Consider the following 27,020-nt stretch of genomic DNA (forward strand, 5'->3'; position numbering starts at 1 on the left):
CCCCTTCCACCGCGCGGAAGGTGGCCGGGAGGCCCACCGCCTGCCGGGTTAATTGTTTCAGCTCTCTATCGCCAGCGTGTTCGGAGCTATCGGGGAAAAAAACTAGGGGGGGGGGGCGGCACCCACCCCCTCGGCCAGCGAGGGTTATGTTTCAAATGGTTACTTTTTAGTGATCTCAGGTTCAATTGCTATGCATGTTTGTATTTTGTCTTGATCTCTTAACCCGCGACCGCCTGGGGGGGGTCGGATCCGACCCCCCCCCTCGGTTTTTCTTGAATAACTCATGAACCACTTTCGCTATCTACTTGAAACTTGGCATACCTTCTCCCCCATCAATTTGACGTCTCCTGTGCAATTTTTAAGAAAAAATTTCCAAAAATTTTTGAGATATATCGATTTTAGTGACGTAACTACATGGCGTTTTTAGTCAAAAAGTGGTAAATGTTTAAAAAATCGCCAAAAAATCAGGGTTTGAAGCAATTTGCAAATTAAGGACATCAAAAGACGCAGCTCAACGAGTTCTTTAAAATGGCTATCTCGGATTTTCCATAAAATGCGTTTTTAACCCCTAAAAATTCAAAAAACTATATTTTTTGGAAAACAGCTAATAAAATCCAAAATTTTGGGAATTTCCAAAAAATCGGAATATATGTTGTAGAGCTCTATTAGAACATTAGATGTCCCAAATTTCAACTTTCTATCTTGATTTTTGACCCCCAAATTGTAAAAAATAGCTCCAACATGCATAGGGCATGGTGACGTCATAGGCATTTTCGTGAATTAGAGGCACTTCTGAACATCGCATGTGAAAACAAATGGCACCACTAGATTCCTGGGACAAAGCTCGTCTAGAAAAGTGCATTTTTATGTCAAAAATAAAAAGTTGAAAAATTGACCTTTTTTCTTAGCCCTCGTTTAGTTATGTATAGTATAAACGATTTTTTATGCTTTCAATGCACATTTATCACCAGCACAGTGACTTGGGGTCACATATAACCATTACCATCGGATTCGGCGTGAAAAATAAGCCATAAAACATGTGTCGCACGCCCATGTAGCAGAAAGTGAAAACCGTGACCTTTCGTGACCTGACCTGACCTTGACCTGTACCTAGTATGACCCCTATACGCACATGGCACCTTCACTAGGCCTTTGAGGTCATTTTTGGTGAGTTTCGAGCAGCAGCTATCGATTCCGCTGTCCGTAAGCCGATTCATGCAAAACCCCTGAATTTGACCTTTGACCTGACCTTGACCCGAAAGTTGACCTCAATCTTAAAATCTTAAGAGTGCTTTGGGAAGGTCTCGTAGAGACCTTTCGAACGCCGCCTCGCGGGGCTCGATACGACCATTGGTTCTCGAGATAACAGGGGGGGGGTCGGATCCGACCCCCCCCAGGCTGTCGTGGGTACGGAAATAGCCCAGGCGGTGCCGGGTTAAGCTCTTTTTTTGGCAACGGTGTTAAGGTTACGTTTGTGACTTTGAAATTTAGCTGCTTGCATAAGTTTTGCAACAATCAACCATTTGACGTCATTGTGGGCTATAATAGTATAATATAATAATATAATATAATATAATATAATAATATGTATTATAGGTTCAATACTTTGTTTCTGAAGACGTCAATTTCATTTGGAGGGAAGGTTAACTTTGGAGGAAGGTCATTTGGAATAACTTCAACATAACACATTTGGAGGGAAGGTTCTTCATTTCCCGCCTCTACATATATTGAGCGTCTACGGCCAATTGCAGATGTTTGTCATAGGACTGTAAAACACTTCTTGGGCCCGTGCAGTCTAAATAAGCCATGAAACGACTAGTAGATCTCTGAATATTGCCCACGTTGTTGCAATATGTACACTTTGCCATACGCAACATGCGCTGTTAAACGTATGTGGACATACGCTTTAACAGTCGCATGTCCCTTATACTTACATCCTGTGGTACGTTTAGGACGTGGCCTGGCTCGTAAGTACAATGTGCGTACCTATTTTTGTGACATTGTTGCTAAAGTCGTATAAATTCTACAAAAACAATGCATGACACATCGTCCTGACGGAAACAAAGGCGATCTTATGGTAGCATTGAGTGTTGCGTGGTCGTCCATCTTCACCGAACAAATACAGCTGGCCTCAATGGGCTTTCCATCGCAGCAGCAAATGCTAAAAAGAAATGTGAATGGCGCAAACACGATGAGTTGTTTCCATGCACGATACTGGGAACCTGGGCAGCTGCCGAGTCTGCGTGCCTGTTGTCTGCACCTTTACCGGACGTGAGTACTGAGTGCCCGTGTCCGGCCGCTGATTAATGTTTCGGGGGTCACGATACTGCTGCATGCTGAAGACTCCCGTGTTGCAGCCGATGCCTTGTGGCCCTCCTGTTCGACCTGGTCGTCAGAGCTGCGGCGGGTGGGGGTGTACCAGACTGTGCTGAGCACCTCCGCACCGCTGGAGCGACTGGACGGCGCCGTGACCTCCCACCAGGGGCAGACAATGGTGCTGCTGGCCGCCGACACAGACACCAGCCTGGACTTTATCGTCAGGGTCAGTGGCGCTCCGTGGGTGGTTTGTGGGAGCACCCCGTTTGTCGCATTATGACCATATGCGCTCATAATGCGGTCAACTGTAGAGGTCATGCAGTAAGAGCTCAGCTTATGCGGTCATAATTCTGCAATGCCTTGACAACACTAAATGGTAATGACCTCTGCGAAATGTTTTGGGATGGCTATGGAGTCACATTTGATCAATGTCAGTATGATATAAGGGACCTCATATGCGATATGTTGCACGTAACAAAATAGCTTTTAGCAAATGCGTCGAAGTTTTTTTCTTCTTCTTTTGCCGCCCCATTCAAAACGAAATGTGGTTCTAGATTATTTTCGATGCATACAATTCACAATATCCTCACTAAAACAGAAATACGCATGATCAGAAGTGGCCACGGGCTGACTGTTGACTCGGCGCGTCACCACACACGACTCACATTCCACAGCTGAATGGGAGTCACCGCTTGGACGAGTCATTCCAGTTGCTGATGCTGGTCAACGGGACCGACTACCGCGCCGCCCTCGCCGATTGGTACCTTCCAATCAACAATCAGGTAACGCTTTGAGTCGGTATAATCTGAAAGGTAACGGTCTGCAGGTGTGGTGAGGCACATTCCAAATCGTTTTCTCTCTACATATGACGTGAATTGCTATAGCAACTATCGGTGCTAGTAGTTAGTACTCGCCGGCCGCGGAAGCTAAGGTTTTGACTACCTACTATAGATTGAGTCGTTGGGGTCAATGTATCGGGGAGAACAGGACTCAGTGTCGCTAGTCTCGCAATCCTTTCCGTTCCTGGGTGAATACCTACACTCTCTTCAATCGCTGCGGCTCCGTTCCAGCTGGTGCTGGCTGAGCTGTGGCCGGGCTCGGACGGAAGCCTGGACCGCGCTGACCTGTTGGAGACCTACCGTCTGAGTGTCAGTCACCCTGTCCGGTGGCTGCGTCTGGGCCGGTGGAGCGCCTCGGCTGGTCTCTGGGACTGGACCGGAGAGTCTCTGTATGAGAGACGCGGCGACTGGAGCGGTCTGACACTACGGGTGGCCACCAACCAGGTAGGTGGGGGAGGGAGAGGAGAGGAGAGAGAGAGAGAGAGAGAGAGAGAGAGAGAGAGAGAGAGAGAGAGAGAGAGAGAGAGAGAGAGTCAGCACAGAGAGCGGAGAGCATGGGCAGGATTTACAGCCGTTTTCCTTTCCCCGACTCCTTCCATTGCCGAATGCCGACCTCCCCACCAGTGAAATAGCAGGTTAGGCGGGCCCTGACCATCTGCTCCAGCAAATCTTTTCTGGCTCTGGGATGGCTAATATATAAATGAAGGAGACTGGGATTGAAGAAGGGCTGTGTATTAGCCTCATTGATTTGTGATAAACAGTTGTTGATAGTTGATTATCTAAGAAAGATCTTACAAACGGCGGAAGCCAAGAGGACATTTTAGTTTTGCGCTTGACAATTGTTACGCTTCCTTTTTTCTTTTTAGAGGAAAGGAGTTGCAAAGATTGTTGCCGCCTCTGTTTGCAGGATCCACCGTTGATAAGTTTCGAGCCCGGCCCTCCTGACGACGTTGGTGGTTACGTCGGGACCGCCTGGAAGATTCTAGCAGACATTCTGCGCTTCAAGTCAGTTGTGATATTCGTACATTATACTGAAGTAACGTTTTTGAACAATTAAGTTAGCATTTTCAAAATTGCTCCTATAGGGTCATGTAATTCAATACTACCAAAGTGCTTATATGTGAAAAATCAATTTATGTTTGGGTGAATTTTAAGCGCTAAAATAAGCCGATAAACCATCGCACACCAAGCTACACTGATTGCATATATCACCAACAGCTGTGTGTGGTAGCCCCGCACAAGCCCCGCACTCGCTGTCGATCTGCGGCCGACTGAGTCCCGTTCTCGCGTGGGCAGTTACACGACGCGCCTCTCAGTAGACGGCCAGTGGGGCTCCCAGCTGGGCAACGGCTCCTGGAACGGCGTGATCGGTATGCTGGAGCGACAGGAGGTGGACGTGGGCGTCACCACGCTGATATCCACCGCGCCCCGACGGCGCGTCATCAGCTTCACCAGGGGACTGCTGACACTCAGGTGCGGACTGCTGACACTCATGTACTGACTGCTGACACTCAGGTGTGGACTCCTGACACGGAAGTGTGGGTAGCATCCCACGCGACATTTCTCTTGTAAATGAAGGGAGGAAAAACGGCATCACGACTAGGCATGGCTTAACCCGCGCCCCACTGGGGGGGGGGCTATTTATAGCCCCCCTCCCGTTTTTCTGCAATAACTTCCAAACCGCTTGACGTATCGACGCCAAACTTTCAGTACCTTCGGCTGCATTAATTTGACACATTGTGTCAAAATTTGAACTTCGTAGCTACCATAGGTCGGCCGGAAATGACGTCAGAGTGACGTCATGTTCGTCCGATTTCGACGCAAAACATTGAACCACGGCAATCGCTCCCAAGAACTTAGTTTTTAAGCTAGATCCAATTTCTTTGCATGAAAGGACTCAGAATTGACCGCGCTATCAAACTGCTATCTCGGATTTTCAAAATTTTGAAAATTTCGAAAATTGTATATAATAATATTCAAAATTTATATTTTTATATTTTTTTTCAAAACGTTTTTGACTTTTCGAAAAAACCGGAATATATGTGACAGAACGCATTATTATGACTAACTCTAGCAAGTTTTAGCTAAATATCTTCAAAAATGGCCAAGTTATACGCATTATTGCAAAAAAAATCACAATTATTAATTTTTCAAATCACTTTTTCAGTACGTATTTGACATCGTACACCAATATAAATGGCACCATCGTGTTCCTGAGCTCAAACTGCATCCAATAGACACCTTTTTTTTGTTGAAAAATTTTAACTTCAAAATTTGACCTTTTTTGACCTGAAAGTGACCTGACCTAAGCTAAATTCGACTCAAAATGACCTCGAATGACACAGACGACATCAAATTCGAAATCTATGGCCTAAATGGACCATAAAACATGTGTCACGTGACCGACGCATGATATAATATTTTCGTGACCTGTGATGACCTGACCCTGACCTGAAAATCAAAGTACAAGTTTGGTACCCTCAAGGTATCTAGAGCATCTGTTCACGAGTGTGGAAACCAAAAATGAGCCTGATCTGACTTGTAAGACGGCGGCCAGAGCCCAAAGTGTGAACAAGCCAAAGTGCTAATAATTTTTACTTTGACCTGACCTGTGACGTCATCGGTGACCTCGGTCCTCGAGGTCAATGAAATTAGGTTTCCCTCGACAGGTTTTCCGGGGCTATCAGACGCCGTTTGAATTTTGACGATCGGCCCAGTAGTTTCGGAGTTAGGAGGGGGGCTATGAATAGCCCCCCCCCCCCCCAGTAGGGCGTGTTATACACAGACCCCAGTGGGGCGCGGGTTAAAAAAATGGCATTCAGGAAATAGCATGCGAAAGCCTAATCAAATACATTTACCTCGCTCACATCAACGGCCTGCATCTCCGCGCATATACATACATTTCTTATCAAGCTCAATGAGCAGCAAAACGCGTTCCAAATGCTACTGCAAATTCACTTAATCCCGTAGCGTGGATGAACCAATCACTTATCCAGACATTGCAGCAGCCTCTCTTCCGATCGATGCCGGCTTTGTCTGTTTACTCGGCTCTCGCCCGGCCCGGCCCGCCGTCAGGTACCGGGTGTTTGTGCGCCAGTCGTCCACGCTCGAGTACAGCTGGACCACCTACGTGGCCGTGTTCTCGCCGCCGCTGTGGGCGGCGCTGGTGGGCTGCGTGCTGCTCGGTGGCGCCGCAATGGGGCTGCTCTGCCGGCTGGAGCAGCGCCACCTGCCGCACCTGGCCGGACCTCACGGAGGCACCCACTGGCGGGACGCGGCCCTGTTCTGCATCGCCGCTCTCTCCCAGCAGGGTAAGGGTACGCTAAAGGCGTCCTGCGGCCGATTTCATGAAGCTTGGTAGTGTACCCTTTAGAAGCGGGTATTAGGATCAGGGAAGGGGGGGGGGGGGCGTGTTATGCGCCAGTTGGATGCTTCCGTTTGTCTGGCACCGTATTTTACGACATGCACTACCTAAATTATAATTAATAGCATTATATGTTCACTTCCACATTTTGCTTTATGAAGCAGTTTGGACGTTAAGTTCAGCAAAATTGGAGGAAACTGCCTCAATCGTATTTGACGCCGTTTTATGAAATCATCCGCTAGTGCTGGCTGCAACATGTGGATGGTAATCACATTACCTAATTATAGACAGGTGTCTGTATAAAGTCGCCAGCTAATTGGCAAACAGTGCGGTGTGATATCTGCTCACGCCGCTGATTACCGGGACTGTTCCCCCTACTCTACGCGCCGTATTTTTATTAGTCGTGTACGTACCTACATGCCTTATGCCTATATCCCTAACATGGAGGGCTTTCATGGTAGGCGCCTGACGCATGCTGTACCGCACTGCTCAGTATTTCATATACGAGTATCTGCCGCTAAATGTCTCCGACGTCAAACGCCTGACACATGCTGTGCCGCAAAACTCGATGCTTAGTTTCCCTATCGCTAGATGTCTCTAGCGTCAAACGCCTGAGACATACTGCGCCGCAAAGCTAAGCATTTCATAACCTCATCGCTAGATGTCTCTAGGGTCGAGCGCCTGGCGCATGCTGCGCCGCAGAACTCAGTATTTCATATATCTACCGCTAGATGTCTCTGACGCTTTACGCCTGACTCATGCTGTGCCGCACTGCGCAGTATTTCATATCCTTCCCGCTAGATGTCTCTGCCATCATGCGCCTGGCGCATGCTGTGCCGCAGAGCTCAGTATTTCATATCCTTACCGCTAGATGTCTCTGCGCTATGCGCCTGACGCATGCTGTGTCGTAAAACTCAAGGTACTTCATATATTTAACGGTAGATGTCTCTAGCGTCAAGCGCCTGGCGCATGCTGTGCCGCATGGCTCAGTATTTTACCCTCGCCGATCGAGGGGGTACCGCCACCATAGTTTTTTTTTCTCCCGATAGCTCCGAGCACACCGGCGATAGAGAGCTGAAACTTGGCATACCTGATCTTTGATCCAAGCCGCATCTTGCGACACCAACTGCGTTTTCAGGCCAGGCCAGGTCACTGACCTATGACATCATAGGCGAACCTCTGCACGCTCCTCAGTTGTCGCAACTTCGCAACGCACTCAGTGCCAGGAAACTTTCACAGGGAGATGAAACTTACAGGGTGTAGTATCCTCGTGAGGTCTCACAATCTGTACCCCTCGGATTTTTCCTAAAGGTTACATGAGGTCAGGTCGGTCACGTGACCTCTCCGTTATAAGTCAATGAGGAAAAATTAAAACTGCTATTTTGGCGCCGGGAGCGATCTCAAACTATTTCAAGCACACGGAATAATGATTTCATGTACTCCCTGCACAGTCCGATGCTTCACTTTTGCATTGTTGACCTTGCATGACGTCATTCATGACGTCACTTGGGTCATAATAATTTTTCGTCAATAACTCCCGATCAAATTGAGCTAGCGAGTCGGGAAAGCCACCAATGAACTCAGATAGACCTGCCAAATCGAGTTGGCCAAATCTTTGGCCAAATCGATCCAAATCCGATTCCAAAATCCGATTTGGCCAAATCCAAATCAAGCCAAATATTTCATGGGTTGTGCTAGTGAGCCAGTGGGCACGATTCAGCTATAAAATTTTGTTGAAAGGCAGTTGGAAATGCGGCAAATGGAAATGATATCTTTTCTAGTTTGAAACTGTTTGAAAAAGACCTGTGGTCGAAATATTACATTCTTTCAAATAAAGTATATATTTTTACAGCATTAGTTTTGATAACTATCGAGGGAAAAAGGTCATGTTTTTACATTTTCTACTATTTATAAACATGTTCCACGCACAAGCACTAACCTCATTAAAGAACTTCAACAATTTATACATTAACCGTTTACCCGTTGCGCGTCGTTTCCATCTCCAGAATATTCATACCAAACCCATGTCCTCTACGCCGCAACCCCTGATCCGGGCTGGCCAGTGGACAGCAACTTTATGCCATGTGGGCGGCTCCCATTGGAGCGGCACCGCAGCTCCTGAGGAAGCCCACCCGTATCCGGGTGCAGTGAGCACTTGGGAGGCTGGTCGGCCTGTTCATTTAGATGGGCTTAGCCCCGAAAACTCACTAGGGTTCCTGCCGAGACCAATGCCTCCCTCTAATTCCTATCATCCTCCCGGCTCTGCAATGGTCTCATTGGACCGAAAGGGTCTACCCAAAGAAAACAAAACAAACACAAAATTTACCGTTATATGTTTCTCTTGTTCAACGCCTGAACCATGCTGTACCATATAAAACATAAGTTTATTTTCCGCTTCCCCTTCGAGCTGCCAGCAAACATAGAGACAATTAGCTATGCTATGCGTAACCAATCTCAGCGCAAACCTCACAACCAACTCCCTCCAGGAAAACACTGTAGCTGTACAAAAAGGGGCTATTGGTATATTCAGCCCAAATGAACACGACACAAACATACTATAGCAAGTATACATGTCTCAACCGAGACTGCCCTGCCAACGGGCCGCCACCCCTCCCCCCGCGCGGCGCAATGGTGTCCCCACCCAAACTAGAAACCCTGTCGTGTGTGTCCTCCCCCGGAAAAAGTCCTAACTAGAAAAAAACCGGGGGACCTAGTTGGGGAAAAAACCACATTTTGTGGAAAAACCCATCTTTATTTAAGAGTGTGGTGCGTGTAAAAAAAAGCCCCAAAATGGTGGTGGGTGGGTGGGAAACGCAAAAACATTTCAGAGCGAGAACACTGCTGACTTGCGTCAGACCGGGCGGCTTAGAACAGAGTGACCACGCAAATGCACTCAAACCCCGCGCCATCACCGTCACGTGACACGAGTCGCTCCACCAATCAGAGGAGGCCGCCGCCTTAGCGGCCTTGCCGCCCGGGGGCGCAGGCGGCCGCCCGCCTGCCGCCGAACGCTGCTCGCAGAGGTCGGCCCGGCTCCGGGGCCGCCCCAGAGAAGACGCTCGTAGTGTCGCGGAAAAACCGGTTATATCTTGTCATATATAACCGGGCGTATTTTCCGCTTCCCCTTCGAGCTGCCAGCAAACATAGAGACAATTAGCTATGCTATGCGTAACCAATCTCAGCGCAAACCTCACAACCAACTCCCTCCAGGAAAACACTGTAGCTGTACAAAAAGGGGCTATTGGTATATTCAGCCCAAATGAACACGACACAAACATACTATAGCAAGTATACATGTCTCAACCGAGACTGCCCTGCCAACGGGCCGCCACCCCTCCCCCCGCGCGGCGCAATGGTGTCCCCACCCATTCAATACATCCACCCAGACACCAATGCGCCAAAATAAAACACCCCCTTCCCGAGACCAGCAGACCGAATGTGGGATACAAATTAACACAAAAGACCTATAGTCGCCGCCAGTGTCGAGACCAGTGGCGGAAACCCACCCAAATACGTGCTTGGTTGAAGGTAGGTAATTATTTTCTCAACCTGGCCCGAAGCTTACCAGAAACGCCACGATCCCTAAAACCTGCCAACATGGATGTGAGCGATACAGCGGTCACCATTGAACAACCATATTACGCCATTTATACCGAAGCCCTTACAGCAGGACGAACAACCAGTAGCATTAGCCACTACTGCGATGATAGCCTCCACCAACTAAAGGCCCTCGATATACCCGCCGAAAAAAACCATCCATGAGTTCTGAGGCATCTGACAACAGAAGCTGTATTTTCCTTTACCTTGAACCCTATGCACATGCCTGTCAGCGCGACCATTAATTTTCCCAGAACTTTTGAAGGGATTAGAACAGTATCAACGGAGGACGTTGACAGCCGCCCAGCAAAAAAAGGGGAGGGCTCTCAGCTCGCTCCAGGAATCAGCGCTCTAAGCCGCCGTAAGGACACCCGCGCTACCGAGCGTCCTAGTGGCAGCCACCTGCGGGTAGACAAGCGAGCCGCCCCATGTCCGTTGTAGAAGGTGGAAGAATGGAGCATCCCGGGCAGCACCCGAGGCCATGAGAAACGGCTTCCCCGGGCAGACTAGCGAGCTGCTTTTTCTTTTATTATTGTTATTGTTATTGTTAATAATTATTGTTATTATTGTATTATTGTTATTATTGTTATGATTTTAGCGCCGCCCCTTAAAAAACATGGAAACCCATTGGTTGTTAAGCAACTGAAAACAGAGGCCGCAGCTACTGTTACGTGTACTATTGGTCTCAAGATAAGGGTCCAGGCGACCTGTAGGTTTGATGCGGTGAATACCCCCACCTTCGCCACACTCGCTCGGTGCTACGGAGCTCCGATCTCGCGACCGGTCACCTGTACTTGTAGACTGTACCGCATGACATAGCAGTTGAGCGGGCCAGCGGAGCTTAGGCGGAAACTAGCGCCGCGTTTGACAGAGAAGGACGCTCACCATTCCGCCGGGAGGGCCGCTCGCCATTTTAACTCCATGTAGCGCCTCGCTGACAATGAAAGACACTGCATGAGGACGACACTACAAGGTTCGGCAAAAATTAAGTCCACTACTTATGACAACACTTTCCGGTTCCTAATCGTGTCTACACCTGAGGGATGACGATTCAGGCTGCACTCCTGCATTGCACGGTCATTGGCCGCAGAACATGAGGTGACGAACGGACCTCGGGTCACGGATCACCGAGATATGGCCAGTTTCACAGAGATTGTCGACCTGAACGGCTGCGTCGCTAAATGAAGGTCTGAAATTTTTATCAAGGGAGCTGAACCAGACAGTCGGCATGCTCCAGGCCGAAATGACACAGCGTGTCATAGCTGATTGGTTGGGACATCTGCCTGTTGTTTTTGTTTGCAAGTCTTAATTATGGGCGAACTGTCTGCACTGTCCGGTGTTGGTGGGATACGCACGCGGCTGCTGGCAGTGTTGCTGATCGTTCCAGTTTGCCGGCGTGCGCCTACCATTTCAAACGTTACATAAATCGCATTGAAAAAGGCAGCCGGGAAGAGGGGCCAGTAGTTAGCGACAAAATTGGCCAAGCGGCTCGCGCTGAAGCGCTATCACATCTCCAAACAGGACCGTGAGACGCTATTGGAAAAGCTCTCCGAGGCTCATTACCTACCTTCGGCCCAATACTAAGCCAACGCATGGTCAATGACATGTTGACATGCATTTTCAATCAGGACGACGCGCCAGCTCATCACTCTGCCAAGGCCTAGCTAGCGGTGGTGCGAATTTAACTTATCAGACTTCTGAAGGAAAGAGATGCTAGCCGGCTGCCATTCGGACCTCATCCTGATCGACGAACTTCAGGCTATCGTCCAGCAGAACCTGGACAAACAGAAGCCGGCGGCCAGCCGCGGCGCCTTGTCGTTACAGCTCAAACGGGCATGATAAAAAATCCAGCCGTATTTACTGCACAACCTAGTTACCAGCATGCAAATTTGCGTTCGTATGTAAGTCCCTGTTCGTGGGAAATAAACTGAACGGTAAAGATCGAATCGCTGTCCCCTTTGTAGCAGCTTAGAGAGAACATTTTTTAAGAGGATACAACTTATGCCGGACCATGTAGCTCACACGTCATTCATTGCAGCTTCACCTTAGATTGCAAGACGTGGCAGTTTGTTTAGGACGTAGCAATTAATGTTGTCATGATCGGCATACCGCCGACAACGTCACTTATCACTATTTATATCATTATCTTGACGGTTGCATATTTCAACCTTCATAACTTTTAATTTCCCAAGTTGTTTCATATAATTTCATTTATTGCGCTGAACAACTGTTGAACAGTTCATTTCAATAGCTGCATTGTAAAAGCTTCGGCCAGGGTTAACCAGTAAACAATATGTTAAGTGTTACTCTCGCCCCGTTCGCTATGTGTTCGCTTTATAATTCTATCGAACGTGATATCATTCCAAGAAAGCACTAATAGTGTAGAGTATAGAAGCCATTCGGCCAGTGGCGGATCCAGGGGTGGGGGGCAAAATGGGCATTTGCCCCCCCCCCCAAACGGCATAATTTTAACTTTACGCCTATGGACGATGCATGGAAAGAATCGATAAATTGTTATGGTTTGCCCCCCACCCAAAAAAAAACTCTGAGCTGGATCCGCCTCTGGCCATTCCCACCGATGGGACTCGAAGCGATGCTGCTAGGTAATGCATATAGGCTGATTGGCGATTTCAGCTTATAGACAAGACAAGGAAACGTTCTCAAAAATCAAATTTACACGGAACAAACATATTTCAAGAGTGCACGTGTCTCATTGTCGTTGTATCCGTTATTCCTCGACGGACCTATCGGCTTTCTGAATACCGAGAGGGGTCTAGAGTGTGTGTGTGTGTGGGGGGGGTGCTGGACCCCCGCCGCCGTTTCACCCATAATTAAGCTAAAAGCCTTGCAAACAAAAACAACACCCAGCGATTCACAATCAAGTTAGAAGTGTCAGAGCTACATGTGACCTCTGAGGTCAGGTCACGTGCACAGGTGCAGGGTGTTCATTAGCGAATAATAAGCCCCCGCTGGAGCCCCAAATGATCGCCGGCCATCGTGCAGACGAGGCCTTCGACGACACACGGCAGCGTTCAGTTCATCAAGGGTCTTTGGTTCTTGAATTCGCTCCGCAACTTGAGTTGCTTGAGGTTAAACGGTGAAGTCCACGCAGGAAAAATCCAGACTGCAGAGTGACCAGGGGTGCTGGGATCTTGTTCAGTTGCTGGAATGTGATGAGAGTCTAGCAATTCTTTAATAATCTGTCCAGTATTCACGTCCGCAATGGATTAAGAAACCCTGGGAAGGCGTTTTTAAATATATGGACTACTGATGTCAATTACAGAAAGTCGTGATACCGATACCAAACCAAATACCAACAGGAACCGTGGGAAAATACCGAAACCGAACCGACTTGGGAATATCAGGGAAATGCCAACTTTTTACCAAAGTCACAGTCTCTTTTACATTAGCGAGGACTCACAATACCTACCAACAAAATACCAAATGTGTTAGCCTCGAAACGCCAAATACCAAGTTGGTATCGGTTTGGTATCGGTATGCCAAAAAGTTGGTATTCGATTGACATCTCTAAGATACCGTAGACAGCGTTTACAATTGCTTTACGTGTAAAGAGAGAAAATTATCAGATGTCGTGTAACTGATTTGTTAAACGTCTAGAGGATTAACAAACTGTTAAACGTCGAGTAGACATTTCGTCTAGTCTGAAATATGTCGTATTTTTTATTCAAAATGAATTCTTTACCATTAAGCACCCGAAAGATATCGGCGGCACGGGATAATTTTTTTTAAACCGCTCATAGATGGGAAAAAAAAAAATCTTTTAAACGTCGAGCCGTTAGGCGAGACGTTTAAAAGATTTGTTCTACCTACTCGCGGTTTAATATATAGTCACCCTGTATTTCAGTTGGAACGGTAATTAATGACAAAAAAGCTTCAATATCTTTATAATGTCGTTTATGACGTTGCACATGGTTCAAAACGCAAAGTTGAGCATCTCTCTTGCACGGAATGAAGCGATACGAGCACGACTCCATATGCAAACGATAGTCTTATAAATCATTTTTATCATCAAAACAAATTTTAATATGTCCCTTGCTCGTTGTTGAATTACGATGGTGAGGTCGCGTCATTGACCTAGATTTACGTGAACTTTATAGAAAATTACGAGACAGAAAAGTTGCAAGGTCTCGGAAGAATATGAAGTCCTGTGAATTTTATTTATCTGCAAAAGTTGACCTAGCAATGACGGAGTTGCCAAGCCGCAATATTTTAGGACCGAGTGAATTCTTTTATGACGTCAAAGGTCAGTGACTCGACGAGAATTGAAAATGTAATTGGTCGTTGGTGTCACCAGAGAATCGGCTTGAATCAAGCCAGGTGTGCTATTTTCAGCTTTCTATGGTTGCCTTGTTGAGAGCAATCGCAAGAAGTCTGGGGTAGGTAACACCCGTCAACCTCAACCATGGAAAGTTATGCTTTTGCGGAGTGACCTTCAAAGCTAGTGCGCCCCGTGCACTGTCGTTGTTTCTGCTTGCTGTCGGTTTTCCAATAATGGAAGCCAGTTACAGGCGTCTCTTAGTCTCTCATTGGTCAATCGCACACACCACGTGTGGTTTATCAATGACCAATGAGAAGATGAGAAACGCCAGCACACTGACAGCATGCTGATTTGGTGATCCAACAGCGCCCTGACCACACCCCTCTCATCTATCGCTGGCACCCTGCTCGGTAACTCGTCTCGAGACGCGACTGAGCCAGGCCCTTCGACCGGTTACCGCCGCCGGCATAATGCCGCCTGATTCCGACTGCACCGCTGGACACCACACTGTGGCGAGCGACCCCGCTGTCAGACTCGGGCCGAACGCAACCCCTCCCCTACCCCCACTCCAGCTGTGGCGAGGGTGAGGGTATTCACCGCATCAAACCTACAGGCCGCCTGGACCCTTATCTTGAGACCAATAGTACCTTAGCCCCTGTGCTACACGTGGCAATGATGACCATGAATGTTTTATGTTACCTAAAAACTTGGCAAGGGGTTAAAACAGTGACCACGAGACTATAGGTAATCAGGTCATAGATAGCCGACCAGTAAAAAGGGGAGAGCTCTCAGCGCGCGCCGGCATCAGCATTCTAAGCCTCCGGAATGACGCCTGCGCTATACACTGTAAAAAAAACTTACAAGCCCCTCGTAGAGGAATTCTCAGCGCAAAAATAACATTGCAGGAGCGTGTAAATTTGGCTAATTTTAGGCTAGTTGCCGAGTAACAAGCTTGTTCGACAAGGCTGTGCCTCGTATGCATACGACCCCCGTGCTCCACCTAGTTTGACAACACGCACGTAAATAGCGTGGGTAGTGCGTCTACTAGGTGTCATAATAGCCCCTGCCTGGTAAGGCAACTAGCCACTGCCTACTAATCCATACCCAGTAATTGTACTAGCCCCCAAGGCTAGTAGTGGTACTAGCTCAAGGCCAGTAGTGACACTAGTTAACTAGTACCACTACTGGCCTTCGGGGTCGGGGGCACTGGTCGACGGAATTCCGTCGACGGAATTCCGTCAACCCAGTGCCCCCGACTCTCGACCGCCACCCGCAAGTAAACAGACTGAGTAGCGCTGCAGCACATTTATTCGGGCACGAGAACGAGAACGAGAACAATAACAACGCCAGGACAATAACTATAACTTTAACAACAACAACAACAACAACAACTAACTGAATAATTTGCAATCAGGTTTCTTAAATAACCACAATCAAACATTTGTGATTTTTCATTAGCTCTGCACCGGCGGCAGTCGCGGGGTGAAGGTAGGCCAGGACATATGTACATGGCCCCATTCTTTACCAGAGAAATCTGTAATGGGTGAAAAAAAACAATATTAACATTATTATTATCATAAGGCATACCAATCTGGAAAATGATTAAAAATTAAAGTTGAATAAAGTGATATATTCCTGCCACAAGCTAGCGTAAGTCCCAAACATATAGCTATTCTGACTTGGATAGACGATACCGGCGCACTTCTGCCAACGACGGGCAACATTATGCGATACTATACATCTTCTAAGAAGCTCAACAACATAATAACTTTTGTTTACAAATGGACAACCTTTTTGTTGAGCACACAGCAAATGATACAAGATGCCTCACCTTCAATCAAGCCAAAGAGCAGTTGGGCAGACACACACAGTAATGGCGACGCAACACAAAATGGACGCCGGCTCCCGGATGCGGGGGGGGGGACTCCTTCTGAAAGCAGCCACAGACTCCTAGGTTGTAACATGCGACGAGGATAGCTATGAGGCACATCCTCATAGCCATCCGAAGCCGCTTACCACGCAAGCTTACCAGCACGTTTACCAGCTGCAGGCGTTCGTGACAACAAGCGGGGTTGCACGCAAGGTTATCCGTTTAGTAGGTGCCAGCCGGGGCCTCGTCAGCTGAGCTAATAGCAAAATGACCTAATTGAGGGACACGCCAAAAACTGGCCGAGAACAAGCCAACGGCGGGTAACACTGTGAGGCTGTGCGTAGTTCATTAACATTGCGCAAAATTAGGTTCCTGAACATGCTCTCGCTCGTAGGCATTTGTTCCACAAAGGGCATTGTTAACGTGCATGACTCTGACTACTAATGTCCATATATGTTGTAACGAGGTGCAAGGGAGGCACTCGTAAAAAATGCCTAATTTCAAAATTAGCTAGTGAATTTTTTTTACAGTGTACCGGCGTCCTGGCGGTAGCCAGCTCCAGTACGTCCTCGGCAGACCAGACAGCTGCCCCGAGGCCGTTGTAGAAAGTGACGCCCCCGGGCAGACTAGCGAGCTGCCCCGAGGCCGTTGTAGGAGAGGACACCCCCGGGCAGACTAGCGAGCTGCCTCGGGGTCGTTGTAGAAAGGGATACCCCCAGGCAGACTAGCGAGCTGCCCCGGGGTCGTTGTAGAAGGGGACACCCCCGGGCAGACTAGCGAGCTGCCCCGGGGTCGTTGTAGAAACAGGCCACCCCTCCCGCCCCCGGGCAGACTAGCGAGCTGCCCCGGGGTCGTTGTAGAAGGGGACACCCCCCGGGCAGACTAGCGAGCTGCCCCGGGGTCGTTGTAGAAGGGGGCACCCCGGGCAGACTAGCGAGCTGCCCCGGCGTCGTTGTGGAAGGGGACACCCCCCGGGCAGACTAGCGAGCTGCCACGGGGTCGTTGTAGAAGGGGACATCCCCCGGGCAGACTAGCGAGCTGCCCCGGGGTCGTTGTAGAAGGGGACACCACCGAGCAGACTAGTGAGCTGCCCCGGGGTCGTTGTGGAAGGGGACACCCCCCGGGCAGACTAGCGAGCTGCCACGGGGTCGTTGTATAGAAGGGGACACCCCCCGGGCAGACTAGCGAGCTTCACCCGGGACTTGCAGAATTGGGCATCCCAAGATTCTCCGAATGTTCAGGGCAATTACCCGACCTGAATACCAAAAATACCCGTTTTGGAAATCTGATAGCATCCGCATCACCCGCCACGGGCAACAAGCTTGCCTTTCCGCGAAGCTCCGGATTGATCAGGGACCAAATGACCGGCATACAGACGCTGTAAACAGGCCAATATGGGTATAAAGGTTGCCGTTGCTTCCTAGTTCGACACGTTTTGGAGGTGTTTACTGCCTCCAAACGCCGAGCTGGCTCAATGTCACCCATAGAAGGTACAGTAACTCACCCACCAACCAACCATAGGCAGGTCCTGAGTGACGTCAACCCTGATGCTGGCGAGGGGTTCCCCGTTCCAGTGTCCCAAAATTTGTTGATTTATGTAGGAAACGACTTTTCACTCGCCTCCATTTTCTAAGCCCATTTTCCACTCCCAATTTTACCAAGAAAAAACATTTGCATGGATCGATAGCCATTTTACTTTCCACATACCAGCCTTGTATTAAATTTTGCTGTACATTCTTTTCCCACTCCTTTTGGGCCTTATCTGACCATCAATTTTCCACCCTTATCCCTTATTTGGTGAGTAATTTTCATAGACCCAGGAAACAGGGGGCAGCCCCCCCCCCAACCTGAGAGCCGAGGGGGCGGCGCCCCCTCAACATTGAGGCAGCGAGAAAGGATCTTCCCTCCCTTTTCCGGACTTCTTGTTTCCTTTATACATCTAAACATAAACACACGGCATTTCCCTTGCCATCTGAATGGTTTCCGCTGTTACAGTATCGATTTGACATCTGCTGTTGTCATCCCGCTTTTGTTTGGGCCTGACCTTGGCCATAAGTTTGGCAGGCCAGATTTTATACTGCACCAGCTTGAGTCAACTTTGAGAAATACATAACGTACAACTGTGGTAAAATCGTTGCTATAGGTACACAGTTTACCCGCTCCGGGTGTAAGGAAGGGGTGTGGGGCAATGAGTGCACTGACGTGGCGCCCTTGGAAGGCCGGTATGGGATTAAAAGCTCAGCGACACTAAGCGCTTGTATGGTGCCTTCGGTTATCGTTAGCATCCTCAGAATCACCGGCGTAGGGCCCTCAGAGCCGCCGGTAAGGGGCCTTAAGAGGCACTGGTGTGGGAATGTCATGCAGGTGCCGGTGTGGGCGCTAAGAGGTGCTAGTGTGATTCTCTCAGAGGCGCCGGTGAGGGTCCTTACAGGCGTTGCTGTGGGCCCTCATAGACGCTGGTGTGGAGCCGTTACAGACGGGTGTGGGGCCTGAGCTGCGGACGCGAACCCTCTACAAGCCGGCAGGGGGTTCTCAGTGACCGGCAAGAGGCCCTTAGGCCAGCAGAAGAAGTTCTGTGGGGTCCTTAGAGACCGGCATGGTACTATCAGACGCCGGTGGGGCCCTGAGAGTCACCGGACCGGTGTGGGGGGCCTCAGAAGTCACCAGTGGGTGGCCTTTAGATGCGCCGGTGTTGGGTAGGGATTCGGGTCCTCACTCTCAGAGTCGCCGATATAGGGCATTAATAGGCACTAGTGTAGGCACTCAGAGTTGGGGGTGTGAAACCCTCAGAGACACCGGTGTGGGCCCTCATAAGCGCCGACGAGGGCCCCCACAGTTGCCGTTATAGGGCTCTCAGAAAAATAATTGCGGGACCATCACAGGCGGGAAATGCCCCTAGAACTGGGCCCTCATAGGCCGGTAAGAACTTTCAGAGGCCAGTAAGGGGCCTTTGGAGACCACTGAAGGGCCCTTAAAAGGCACAAGAGGCCCTCAGAATCCGGCGTGGGGCCCTTAAAGAGATATCAGTGTGACAATTTAGGGTCCATGAGGTGCTCTAATGAGCCCCATGGGGCCCTTCTATATGGCCATTGTTAACCCCCAGTGGTCAAATGGCGCCACAGGGCCCCTCGGACCCGAGGCTCCCTTTGAACCCGATGGGGAGGTGGGGTACGCGTCCCCTTAGACCCCTAGCTACGCCACCGTTTCATATGCATCATGTGAGGTATCTTATATGCTCGCCCCCCCCCCCCCCCCACCTTGAAAATCGTTCCCGGGCCCCTAGGAATTTTCCTTTGACACCCAAGCCAAAATACAATTTTGGGACACTGAGGGGAACTCCCAGTCCTAACAACGCATACTGACTTACTTCATTTTAGCTAAGGATGATAGTACCTGACCTGTATTGTTCAATGTTCATTCGCTGTTTTGCAGGAGAAAGGTCATATCATATTCTAAGTAGAAATAATATGCTAAGAAATAGACTGCTTTGAAGATAGTTACAGACGATTTAAAAACCCTCAGCAGCAGCAGCAAACCAAGGTTGAAAACACGTCTAACGTTAGAGTTGACTAGATTTCATTTTTATCTCCGGACTTCGCCTAACGATTTTATCACAATTTTATTACTATCTTAGTATCTTACTTTCCACCAGCATTGCCCTCATGTCCCTATTGGTGGAACCAAATATCCCCTCAAAAATGCCGATATCGCCCATGCCCAAGCGTTCACTATCCACCCTATCGGGTCGCCTAGAACCTCCATTAACAGATATGTATCGGGCCCCGTACATGGAATAACGTACCTTTCAAAACCCCGGCCAGCTTGGCCTATACCTGACGATGTCCCGTAAGACCTGCTAGGCAGCACCACTGGAGCAAGATGAGCTGGGAGGGGTCGGAACTCCCCCAGCTGACGTGGGAGCTGTGAAGGAATCCTCCAGCGGCCAAAGAAGACTGGCAAAGCGGGCCGGCCCCGCCGAGTGTGCCGATCCGTCGCCGTTCAGAGTCGGATGCCAACCACCAAGCCATGGAAGAAAAAAAAAACAGAATGTGTCACATAACCATTTTTAGCCGAAATCTCGTATCAAAAGGGGCTATATACGAGTATACTGGAGCCATTTATCTGACAATGCGTGTGATGACATATCAGCAGGATATGCATATTGCAGATGTCGCTTATGCATGCCTTGGCAATGCTCTATTGACCAACGACAAGAAAGGCACCTCACTCTGGCAAAAAAACAAAACGATTTACAAACGCCACACCATAAAAAACGAAACTCAGTTAACTCGTACCTCAATGCAGAGTGAGAGCCACACAATCCCGGGCTACCCTCAAACTGCATCCTAGAAAATGGCATACCTACTGCAGCCTTTAACCCTCGCATGTGTGCGGCGTTTTCCAGCTTCTAATGTGTAGGGGGGGGGGGGTCGGTTGGACCCCCCCTTGCCGTTTGGCCCCTGATTGAGCTAGAGCTTCGCGGAAAAAACGAGCGTGTTGCCCGTGACGAGAGGAAGCCGATGATACCCAATTTTAAGGTCCTAGGTCATTGGTTGACCTTCCAGGTCAGGTCAATGACCCAAAATCGGGAAAATCGGGACCTGTTAGAAAGTCGTTAAGTGTGGCTGCTAAGGGGTTTTTCGGGGTGCTGATCACGAATATTGTGTTAGTTTTGATCACAGATGATGTCTTTAAGCATTTAGACCAGGTCGGGTCAGGTCAGGTCAGGTCAACCAGTAGGCGTCGGGACGGGTATTCGTAGTACGTGTCAACCGCCTCTGACAGCTTCGTAACATGTTACGAAGTCACCAAAACTACTTCGTAAATGTTCAAATGGTTGCTAAATTCGAATTCAGCTCCAAAAACTAGCCTATAAACATGTAAAACTCGAAAAAGTGAACCGAGGTCACCCGAGGTCACCAAAGGTCAATGACCTGACCTGACCTTCAGGTGACCTTGACACCCACCCTAATGTATGGGAGCAACATCAAATCACATGTTTGAACGTTTGAAACCACGAAAAGCTTGCAAACGCGCGGCTAATGCGAGCCGACATACGCAAAATCGCGATTCCGGCCAAACATGGTCTCGGGAAAGAGGTCACAGGTCAAAGGTCATTTGGGTCAGGGTCATGAAATTTTCAGGGTAGGTGTAAAATTGATCAATGCGAGGGTACTGAAAGTTTCGTCGCGATCGGCCGCTTTTTACGCGAGTTATTCGCGAAAAACCATGGGGGGGGTCCATCCGACCCCCCCCCCTACACATGCGAGGGTTAAACATGGGTGTGAAAACTTCCTCTGGGTAATAGCCTGTAACTTCCTAGGCTATCGCTAATGCATCCCAAAACCACCTTACATGATTCCCCATCTAATCCATAATATCCTAGTCCGCCGAGACTTATCATACCCAAACTGGGTTCCACTGTACCACCTCTGTATCTCTGTATCACCCACTAAACCTTTCATTCCAACCTATCAACACCAGATAACAATACCATCTTAGACAAATACCATTGCATTGGTTATCCTTACAATGAACTCCATTTACCCTCTCAAGTCTCACCCTTTATGGTAGTTGGTACCCTTGTTATCAACAATCTCTAACCCATTAATGAAGACCCCGCTCGGACACGCTCGGACAGAGCCAACATCACCAGCAGCTCATTCTCCACGGGGTACGCCCACCTGGCACACCTTACGCCAGTAACCGTTCACCTGTATGGGAACCACAGTTCAACCAACACCAGGTACCACAAACGGCAATTCTACCAACTCTCTGCACAACCACCGGCCAACACCACGTGGCCACCAAACCCTACGCCGGCCAGGCCGTGCACTCTGAGCTGCTACACCGAGAAAGCATGAGCTGATTTCACTCACACGGAGTGTAAATGGCAAAGTCCGGCGCTCCGTTCCAGGGAAGAAACAAAAAGCAGTTACAGCTATGTTACACCTAGCAAATACCTACACTCAATCTCCCAAAATCTGAAAAACACACCAAACCTATTTCTACCAGCAGTCCAAGTTTCGTTGTTTCATCTAACCTTCAAAGAACCTATAATACCGGGCATTTGCCGACCCCTTGCTCATCGACCCTCTTCTTACCGTGATAGCATAACATAAGCACAAAAATAACCAAACCTCATGCCGAAAATGGGAAAAAAATCAGACAGAAACAACAAACCAGTAAAAAATAAACATAAAAACCCCGAAAGGAAAAAACATCCTCGTCAATCAATATAACATTGATATAAAACCGAACTTATACTTCCCTTGATGTCTTCCAGTTTCCACTGAACACGACCACAGTAAACGCAAAAACATTTCAGAGCGAGAACACTGCTGACTTGCGTCAGACCGGGCGGCTTAGAACAGAGTGACCACGCAAATGCACTCAAACCCCGCGCCATCACCGTCACGTGACACGAGTCGCTCCACCAATCAGAGGAGGCCGCCGCCTTAGCGGCCTTGCCGCCCGGGGGCGCAGGCGGCCGCCCGCCTGCCGCCGAACGCTGCTCGCAGAGGTCGGCCCGGCTCCGGGGCCGCCCCAGAGAAGACGCTCGTAGTGTCGCGGAAAAACCGGTTATATCTTGTCATATATAACCGGGCGTATTTTCTTACCATTCGAGTAAAGCACATTGTGATGAAGTGTCTAGCTTTGGGTAGATGTGACGTCTCACGCTCCTATTTCTGACATGCTTTTTGTTTGATGAGCAACGTCCATCTGTCAAAACCCAACGGCGGAACAGCTGACGGAACTGATGACGTCACAGGTGTAAAGGACACCCCGGCGGGGCTGGCCACGCGGCTCTTCTTCTGGGTGTTCTACATGACGATGGTGACGCTGTCAGCCGCCTACTCGGCAACACTAGTGTCCTCGCTGGCGGTACGAACGTACCCGCTGCCCTTCCAGGACCTGCACGGGCTGGTACGAACCAACACACACCGACTAGTGCTGCCCGACGCATCTGCACTGCTCGATTTCTTCAAGGTGAGGCGGGATAGGGTATGTCCAGAGTATATAGAACACAAAGGTATGCTAGTTGTTCTACGCACGGGCGACTGAGCCGCGGGTGTGAAGGGCAAGATCATGCGCCAAAGGCTGGCCCAATGTCCCAGTGTGTTATTTTTTTTTATAAATTTAGCTCGAATGTTTGAATGGACGGATTGACAGAGCCGGAGCCCACGCTAAGCAGAGCTTGTTGCGTAGACCCCGATCCCTACCGTCCGATCGCGCAATTCCGGGTAACGGGAGAATTTAGATACCAAAGTTTAACGTCCCCTTCAAAGCCGGACACGGCCTGTCCCACTCAACTGACTTCAACTGGCTGCGGCTGCTCCCACCAACCGCAGACCATCCCCGTCAGGAGTCTCAAATATCGAGCGCCGGAGCGTCTCGAACCCGGGCTCTCACTACCGGGAGTCCAATGCTCTACCAACTGAGCTACGGGACAGGCTTATTGTGGATGCAAGAGATACAATTGTATTATTTGGCGAATCATCCCTGAATAGGTGATACTGAATTCACCGAAATGCTCACCTCACCTCATTCCCATTTCAGGATTCTCAAGTGCCTCTTCTTCAGGAAGTCTACAGAAGTCATTCAGTTGTGTTGGGGTCCGTAACTAATGGTGTGGAGCAGCTGTTGAGTGGAAAGAACGTTGCCGTCTTCTCCACATACTTCGGTGAGCATCCTTACTATCCTGCTAGGTAAATACTGCCCTGCTTTGCCAGAAACCCAGGCTGGTTTGTGTTATGCCAGTTGATACTGCTACGTCTTTGCTTATGCCACCCTCAGTCAGGCAGTGTCGACCTACGTGGCTCAAGCTCTACTGTGGACGTCAAACCGCGTGGGACGCGACTTTTTCGCAATAACTTTTGAATGCGTTGCCTCTCAAGAACGAACCTTCGGCAATGAACGTTTCAGACCCCGGCCTAATTTTTATTACTAAGGTTTTTCAATGTCCGACCAATATTTAGGGCACTTCCCGTTCACTCGTAATGTTAAATTTTGCTCCTGAAACTCTCTCGGTGAGCAGAGGCTACTCCACAAGGGGCGGAGCCATAGTGTGACGTTGGAGCTAAGCTCCGCCTCGGCTGGCCGTTGCCTGAGGCGCTACCTGACCCGAGACCGGTCAGTCGCGGTCCGTAGGGGTTGGTACGCGGTGCTTCCTGCCAACACACCCAGCCGCATGGCGTACGTTATTCATGCTTGCCCGGCGAATGCATGGCGAATGTGCATGGCGAATGATGGCTCAAATATCTACCAACATAGAGTATTCTTTTTAGAATGGACCGAGTGTTGACTGTTCGTTCTTCTATCAATGAAATATTTTCTTCGACTCGCTAAGAATGTCACCCAGATAGGAAGACTATACGCGTACGCCAAATATTACGATGATTTAAGAATAACAGAAAATAATTAAATGATTATTTAATAAGTTTGTCAACGTAATTACGTAAATGAGATACATAATAATATAATATATTTATACAGTCAAGTTAATTTTTTTAATTAACATTTTAATTTTAGGTTCTTGTACCTAGATATCAAACCGCCAGGAACGTTAGTACACTTCGTGTTATCCTGCCAAGCCCCAATATGCCCCAACTTAAATGTTTCCGTAATGCACCGGTACGCATAGCCGGAGGGGAGCCGGATCCGCCGGAGCCGTCATATTTTGCCCTGAGTGGGAGCCGGAGCCGTATTGCCATTTTACTCGGAGCCGGAGCCGGGGCTGAAGCTGACTCAAATGTTCAAGGCTCTGCATCCCTGCTGCTAAGTCAATAATTCGTATAGTTAATTTGGTAAAGGGCCATACTGAACAATCTCGTTTTTTTCTCGGATTAAAAAACCTGGTAAAAGGCCATACTGAACAATCTCTGTTTCGAGATGTCCGCCCATCTGAGACCCGACGCACATAGCATGCAGAACCGGTTCTGAGTGAGGATCGACCGACAGATGGCAGTCGTGTCTGAACGGTAGATGGCAGGGAATTCGTAGTTAGTAGGCGGGGCTTCGCGAGCAGCCTGACGATAGCCGCCATCCGGGCTGATATTTCACTTAGCATTACGAGTGAACGGGAAGTACCCTAAATATTTATTTGACATTAAAAAACCTTAATAATAAAAATTAGGCCGGGGTCTGAAATGTCCATTGCCGAAGTTTCGTTCTTGAGAGGCAACGTATTCAAAAGTTATTGCGAAAAAGTCGCGTCCCACGCGGTTTGACGTCCACAGTAGGTGGCTCCATCAAACAAGCATGCTAACAAACAATCTTAATCAGCGTCTTCTTTATAAGAACTTGTGAACTTTGTTCGTTTTTTTAACTTGTGAAGTCGTGAAATCGTACAACTTCGTAGCTTCTGTTGCGCTGCGCGCATCCAGCTGTCACGTTTGTTGCACCGTTGCAGGCCCCAACCATAAGCCCTGCAGCATGGTCGACCTCGGTAATGACTACATGATCAGCCAGGCGTCGCTGGCGCTTCAGCGGCACTCGCCCTACCGAGCTTTCTTTGACTACTAGTGAGTCTCTAAATGTTGGCGGCTGACATAAAGCCAGTAGGTATTAAGTCTGTGAGAGCATTTGTTGGATAATTACTTATGAGCACATATCTACCGCAGCAACATGACAGGTGCTGCACACTATAATCTTTCTTTGAACTCAAAATGCAAATAAACCTACTGTACTTACAATGAAGCAAATGGTTTAATCAATGTTTTTGCTAAAGCAAGCATGCCCACGCGTAAACTCTTGACCAGTCATTCTTTTGTGAGTCGTGACAACATACACTCAGAAGCGAACAGCTGTTCAAACACCCGATGCTCGCAGTTGAGTAACGAACGTTTCTCGTCCCGCCTCGACAGTTTGGCACGGATGCGGGAGCTGGGAATTCTGGATCAGCTGAACGGAAGGTTTCTAAGCTTGCCGAGAAAGGCCTGCAAGAGCAGCGACTCACAGGTAGTACAAACCTGAGTGCATATTTACCAACGAACATGTGCAATGACATGCTAACTAAAGATGGTCGTTCGTCGACCCCTAAACACTTGAACGAAATCGTGATGGTTATGCGTCGCAATTCGTCTCTGGTCGTTATTTAAGACACATCTGAATATATCTTATATTTTGTTTAAAAATAAATGCAAGACAGTCTTTAAAACGACAGACCATTGCGTGCTGTGTATGTGACTGGCTGACGGGTTGGACACACCGGTGATTGGTGGTGTTGTTATTGTCACCGCTCTACGTTTCTCTCCCCAGGGCCTGTCACTGTCGTCCGTCTTCTCAGCGTTTGTTTTCCTAGCGACTGCTACACTCGCCAGTGTGGTCGGCCTTGCTGTCGAGCATCTGTACGTCCGCCATCACAACAGCCGTACGCCCAAGTGATGACTGCCATTCGTGATATTTTATTGCTGTTTTAATGTCTACGAAATATATATTTAAATCACCTTAGCGAATGTCGAGGCCTTACAATGGAAAACATGAAGCTGTATGTCGCAATGTATCTGAGATGCGTTTTTATGTAGGCAGGTATTATACCCAAACGAATCGAGTTGATCATTCTTCTATAATCATTATTCGAATTTTTTTCTGATATTTATTTTACACCCACCTCCGTGCTTTGCGTCAGGCGTCCTTGGTGTGTCACTTGACCTGCCAAATGGTTAGGATATTGGACGAGCCTGCTCGCGGAGGCTGGTACTAGAGTTGGCCTCCTTGAGTGATTGATTTTAAGCCAAAATGAGCCATAATTCA

At 48.7% G+C, this 27,020-nt stretch overlaps 1 protein-coding gene across 1 annotated transcript in view; it reads left to right on the forward strand.

Annotated features, from left to right (window-relative positions):
* The window catches only part of LOC122391792 (probable glutamate receptor), a 43,613-nt gene extending 16,897 nt beyond the window's left edge, over positions 1–26,716 (forward strand). The window contains exons 2-12 of the mRNA XM_043386037.1: positions 2,358–2,542; positions 2,991–3,098; positions 3,387–3,599; positions 4,063–4,160; positions 4,452–4,628; positions 6,231–6,466; positions 23,038–23,255; positions 23,826–23,949; positions 25,678–25,789; positions 26,132–26,225; positions 26,526–26,716. Coding sequence (XP_043241972.1) covers positions 2,358–2,542; positions 2,991–3,098; positions 3,387–3,599; positions 4,063–4,160; positions 4,452–4,628; positions 6,231–6,466; positions 23,038–23,255; positions 23,826–23,949; positions 25,678–25,789; positions 26,132–26,225; positions 26,526–26,651 — 1,691 coding nt within the window. The 3' untranslated portion in view covers positions 26,652–26,716. The remainder of the gene's footprint in view (positions 1–2,357; positions 2,543–2,990; positions 3,099–3,386; positions 3,600–4,062; positions 4,161–4,451; positions 4,629–6,230; positions 6,467–23,037; positions 23,256–23,825; positions 23,950–25,677; positions 25,790–26,131; positions 26,226–26,525) is intronic.
* The last annotated feature ends 304 nt before the right edge of the window (positions 26,717–27,020 follow it).

Source organism: Amphibalanus amphitrite, unplaced genomic scaffold, assembly GCF_019059575.1.
Source record: "Amphibalanus amphitrite isolate SeventyFive unplaced genomic scaffold, NRLGWU_Aamphi_draft 000454F_arrow, whole genome shotgun sequence".
In the NCBI taxonomy this organism is placed as follows: Eukaryota; Metazoa; Arthropoda; class Thecostraca; order Balanomorpha; family Balanidae; genus Amphibalanus; species Amphibalanus amphitrite.